The sequence below is a fragment of the Ranitomeya imitator genome, chromosome 2, assembly GCF_032444005.1.
Source record: "Ranitomeya imitator isolate aRanImi1 chromosome 2, aRanImi1.pri, whole genome shotgun sequence".
Classification (NCBI taxonomy): domain Eukaryota; kingdom Metazoa; phylum Chordata; class Amphibia; order Anura; family Dendrobatidae; genus Ranitomeya; species Ranitomeya imitator.
In genome coordinates this window covers 611,912,303-611,917,827 of record NC_091283.1, presented here as the reverse complement: position 1 = coordinate 611,917,827, position 5,525 = coordinate 611,912,303, and the positions used below count along the sequence as shown (strand labels likewise).

The window sequence follows — 5,525 nt, the reverse complement described above, 5'->3', positions numbered from 1 at the left end:
GTGGCGGTGGCCCTCGGCACGCGGAGCTCTGTGGTGGTGCTCTGCAGCAGGAGTCGGAGTCATGGCAGCCAGCGATGGTACTGCGGGCAGATTTGTCGCTGACTGCATGACCCGAGCCTGCTGCAGAGCACTGACATATACATTGTTGCAGCCCTGCATGACCGAAATCTGGAGTTCCGGCGTAAGATGTTCAACCATGCCGTTGTGAATGGCAGTAAAAAAATGTTTGGCCGGCCTCGAGAGATCCGTTTCGATGTTTTCAAGACGCCGTTCGATATTGCACATTTTATCGCACAGCGCCTTGAAACCATTCTGAAATACGGTGCTCAGATGTAAAAATTCGGGCATGGGCGCCTTGTCCAAGGCCCGCTGACGCTGTCGGGAAGACCCAAAGGAAGGAGCGACAGAGGCCTCGGCCAGGGGAACATCTGATGGACCGGCTGCCGGTTCGCCAGATTGTGGTGGTGCAGACCTGCTCTTGCTGTGGGATGGCTGCGACTGTTCAGATGGCGCTTCACAAAGGACCGCTCCAGAGGGTCGGACAGTCTCGCGGGTGCTGCTGTGTGTTCTGTGAAAACATAAGGATACCATTAGTATACTAAATATCACATTTCACATGTGTCATTAATTAACTTTAGCGCCAGCTATCCATTGCCGCCATTAATATTAACCTATTTTTAATATTGACACTGCATATGCACCATCAATATTAACAAAAAAAGTTATTTATTTAATTCACAATAGTCACCCATGGTTGTGGTTTGCAACGCCAGACAATTATGCTTACGTTGGAACTGCCATTACGTCACGGTCATGTGACCAAGACGTCATCACAGGTCCTGCGAGCTGAGCAACCATGGGAACATACCCTGCTTTGCAGTGGAATGTATGCCGTATCTGTTATATTTTACTTTTTTGTGTATAAAAAATCGGGGATACACCTGGATAGCCACTATACTACTACACTATTAAATATTGGCTGGGCATGGCCAATCTACTATTTTTCTGTGTTCTGTATACTTCAGATTTCAGTGAAATTGCTAGTAAGTCAAACTCAACATTGTAGTAATCCCAGAAGGCTCGGAGCACGGAGCCGCTGTGTCAAGTGTGAGAAGACCAGAAATGAATAAAAAATTCTAGGTCAACGAGGCGTGAAAAGTAAAAACAAAATACTTTATTCACTTCAATCATAAGCAGAGGATGAAACATCTGCACAATACAATAAAAACACTATCTACGCGTTTCAGGTCTGATGTTCCCTGTCACCTGAAACGCGTAGATAGTGTCTATTGTATTGTGCTGATGTTTCATCCTCTGCTTATGATTGAAGAGGATAAAAGTATGTATTTTTTACTTTTCACGCCTCGGTGAGCTTTCCTTTTTTTCTTCATTTCTATACTTTGTACTTGCCAAAATAAATGGCTGGGCAATAAGCTACGTGGCTGGAATGTAGTATGTGAATATGCATGTTGTAAAAACTAGGTGTGTGCATAGGTACTATACTTACTCTCTGCTTTCAAGGACCGGTCGCAAGAACTGCAGTATACGGTTGTACTTATACACCGAGGTCCTTGAAGCGGCAGCACCACTACGAGTCTGTCCCTCCTTTTTCAGGCCCCTCCGGAAGCGGTCCTTCATGGAGCGCCATCTGGTCTTCAATTGTTTAACTGTGTATAAATTGAAAAAAAAAAAAAGTTTTTAGATAATATATTGAAAACGATTACGCAACCGTGTGCAATCCCAATAGAAGACATCACAGACGGTTGTGTAATCCTGGCATGATGGGTCACAGCAGCATTTTGTAAATACTTACGGAAACTAGTTTTGGCCTTTGGTGAAGCGCTGTCGAAGCCATCCCACAGCGATTGTGCCACCTCTATCCACAGACGCCGCAATATGCCCTGGTCCGCGTGCCGGGGGTCACGGCTGTCCCACAACGGGCCCCGTGCTTCAATGGATGCCACCATCATGTCAATATTGAGTGGTTCATCCAGGGCCCGTTGTGAAACCTAGAAAAAATGGAAAATATTAATGTTTGAAAGATAAAAACAATGGTCCCTACCTCCTCCACCGCCACCTACTACACACAACACCACAACCTCCCACCACCCCCCATAACCGCAAAAACAAAAAAATTAAACAAAAAAAATGAATAGGTTTGAAATAAATACTTACTCTCCGTCCTGCAGCCACAGCTTGGCCCCGTGGTCCCTGCTCCTGCTCCCTCTGTTCCTCCTGGTCCTCCTCCTCACTTGAAGAAGCCTGCAAAATAGTTTACCAAAAAGTTGAGTGACCCATCTACTAATGACAGCGAATATAAGCAATAGTAGATCATGTACTCACCGGACTCCTCAGCGGTGGGGTGTGACTCGAGTCGCTGCCGCTGGCCATGACTAATGCAATTCTGAAATAAAGAACAAAATAACATTGATCCTATGCTCCTATGCACAATCCAGCAATATATATAAAAAAAAAAATCATTTAAACCACAAAGAACATTGCACTCCAACTGAACTAACGCTGAGCAAACAACACTGCCACATTGATTAAATTAAAGAAACAATGGCAGAGACAACCCAATGCCAGAGTACAAAAGCCTAAAGATAAGAAAACTAATCTACAACAGACCCTATGTAGTAATCCCAAAAGAGTGTTTTTTTTTTTTTTTAAAAAAGTACAGTATGCATGGAGCAACCCAAAAAACACAATAGTTTTTTGAAAGTAAAAAATTAACAACCCCAAAAAATTAAGGGCAGAAACATTAATAACACACCATACTTTACAATAAAACCGACAGGGACGGATACAATAAAAGGGCCATACAACGCCATACATCGCAACCAGAAAACATACAACAATGTCTTTACACAACCACAGTGCTGAACATAATACACAACTTGCAATATAAATTATTACATTTAATAACAGGGCACAGAATCATTCTATACCATAATTTACAATAAAACCGACAGGGACGGAGACAATAAAAGGGCCATACAACGCCATACATCGCAACCAGAAAACATACAACAATGTCTTTACACAACCACAGTGCTGAACATAATACACAACTTGCAATATAAATTATTACATTTAATAACAGGGCGCAGAATCATTCTATACCATAATTTACAATAAAACCGACAGGGACGGATACAATAAAAGGGCCATACAACGCCATACATCGCAACCAGAAAACATACAACAATGTCTTTACACAACCACAGTGCTGAACATAATACACAACTTGCAATAAAAAATTAATAAATGTAATAAAAGGGCGCAGAATCATTCTATACTACCATACTTAACAATAAAACCGACAGGGCCGGAGACTATTAAACGCCATCATATAACGCAAGAATAAAACATCACAACTGAATACAAAAAACACCACCAAACCAAAAAATGGAAACGAAAAATCTATCCTGTAACAATAATCAAGGCCGCAGACAATGAAACGCCATCCTATACCACGCCATACATCACAACCAGACTAAAAATACCACAATATCTTTAACCACAGTGCAGAATATAATACACAACTTGCAAAAATAATTTTAAAAAACATGTAGAAAATGCACAGAATCATTCTATACTTACATCTCTGGACAGCGGATAAAGTAGAAGTCGTCTGGGGTTCTGGTGTGATGCCTCTAGATATTCTGGAGATGTGCCTCTGGTGTCTTGCCTCAAGATGCTGCAGCAGAAGTGACAAACAATCCAACATTTTCTTTATATATGGGGGATGTTTTTCTCACTGTTTGCACTGTCTAGACACTGTCTAGACACTTTTTTGTTTTATTTTATCTAACGACGCATGCGTCGCACAACGCACGCACGACGCACACCCGCGACGCAAGTGCGCTGTCAATAGGTTTCAATGGGAAATTGAACGCATTGACGACGCACGAGCAACGCAAGTGCGACGCGTGCGTGCTTTGGACGCTAGAAAAATGCAACAAGGTAGCGTCTCCGACGCCACCCAGGTGCGGTGAAACGACGCATGCATCGTGCGTCTTACCGAAAACGCACGACAACGCAACGCATGCGTCCCCAATGATAAAGATAGGGGCGCATGACGCATGCGTTGTCGTGCGTCAGCGACGCTGCGTCGCATGACGCTAATGTGAACGTAGCCTCAGACATGATTGAATCCGGGTGCACTGCTTGTCATGTAGAAAATTCCTAGTGCATGAGGAGTTAGCAAGAGGGATGCTTTACCCAGACCGGGAACTAGGCCTGAAGTTAAGTCTGGTACCAGTAGCAAAGACTGCAACCTGTTGGGCCCTATACTATATGCCTGATTGCAATGTACAAAGGCTGCCAGGTAGCAATGGGTGAACCAGAACAGTAAAGTTCAGAGTCCGTGCTAAATGCATAGTGTTTGTTTCTCCAGGAAGTTCATGTTACTGTGCACCCCGAACATTGGGTGTTTCCCACGTTGTCATCTGAATGACAGTGCGAGAAAAACTGGTAGTTCATATCGGCGCTAAGATCATTATCGCTGGTGAGCGTGAGCCAGCAGCCATGACTGGTGGTAAAATGTTAGTTCTGGTCACACGCGTCAGAGGATTAGAGACTACTGCTCTCATCAGCCTATACCTGCTGTTGCTGATAACAGTGAGAGCAAGTGTCGCTGATGGGAGTATTCATAAGCTGAAGCCTGTGCTACAAGTAAGTAAATAAATGAAAAAAATTACGTGGGGTCTCTTCTATTTTTGATTACCAGCACAAGCAAAACTGACAGCTGCGGGCTACAATGCTTACCTGTCAGCTGACTGGTTAAATGTGCCCCCAATTTTTGACAACCAGCCAAGCTAAAGCAGACAGTTGGGGGATAGCATTCTCAGGCTTGTGAGGGGCCATGGATAGTGGCCCTCTAGCCTAAAAATAGGTTTTCCCTGGTGTGGTGGCAAGAAAGATAATGGTTGTAGGGTTGATGTCAGCTGTTTTATGGACATGGACATCAAGCCCACAGGTTAGTAATGGAAAGACACCTATCAGATGCCCCCATTACTAACCTCATAGTTAAATTTAAAAAAAGGCACAGCCAGAATAAAGTCCTTTATTTGAAATAGAAATAAGAAAGGATAGTAATACTCACCTTATGCCTATTCCATTGAATCCATTGTCCCCTGTAAAAAAGCAAAAATAATAAACATATCCCTCACCTGTCCTAAGTGAAGAGTAGCAATACTGTCCCATGCCGTAATCCATCTTTGCCATTACTGGCTTACAATCTGAACGGTGCCATGATGCGACCGTCCAGGCAGAAAACCAGGACACAATGATTTAGTGACGTACGGTGACATAATAGAGGTTATCGCCGGTCTCTGAGCTGCGTTCCCAAGCTCATATCATTGTGTGCCGGGACGATGAACTGTGGTGACCTGAATAAGATCACCGCAAGCATTGTGAGAATTTTCTATAATAAAATAAAAGGACTGTTAGGCAGGGTATTTAGCTAAGTAAACACAACTGTTGGTGGTTCTTTGGGCACGGGGGATCTGACAGGTTCCCTT

The 5,525-nt window shown here is 43.5% G+C and overlaps 1 protein-coding gene across 1 annotated transcript; it reads right to left on the bottom strand.

The window, feature by feature from the left end:
* Positions 1–286: 286 nt before the first annotated feature.
* LOC138666742 (uncharacterized) lies at positions 287–3,749 on the bottom strand. The gene is made up of 7 exons (XM_069754927.1): positions 3,604–3,749; positions 2,344–2,404; positions 2,176–2,262; positions 1,814–2,009; positions 1,508–1,667; positions 375–568; positions 287–312 (listed from the first exon to the last, which is right to left on the bottom strand). Exons 2-7 carry the CDS (start codon positions 2,389–2,391, stop codon positions 287–289), a joined length of 711 nt encoding a protein of 236 aa, XP_069611028.1. The 5' UTR covers positions 2,392–2,404; positions 3,604–3,749.
* Between the last annotated feature and the right edge of the window lie 1,776 nt (positions 3,750–5,525).

Bases quoted from the DNA above. Each gene is read 5' to 3' on its own strand.
- LOC138666742 (XM_069754927.1), bottom strand. From the start codon at position 2,391: ATGGCCAGCGGCAGCGACTCGAGTCACACCCCACCGCTGAGGAGTCCG. The intron at 2,010-2,175 runs GTAAGTATTTAT...CATTTTTTCTAG, and splicing joins CTGTGGCTGCAGGACGGAGA to GTTTCACAACGGGCCCTGGA. The intron at 1,668-1,813 runs GTAAGTATTTAC...ATTTATACACAG, and splicing joins AAAGGCCAAAACTAGTTTCC to TTAAACAATTGAAGACCAGA.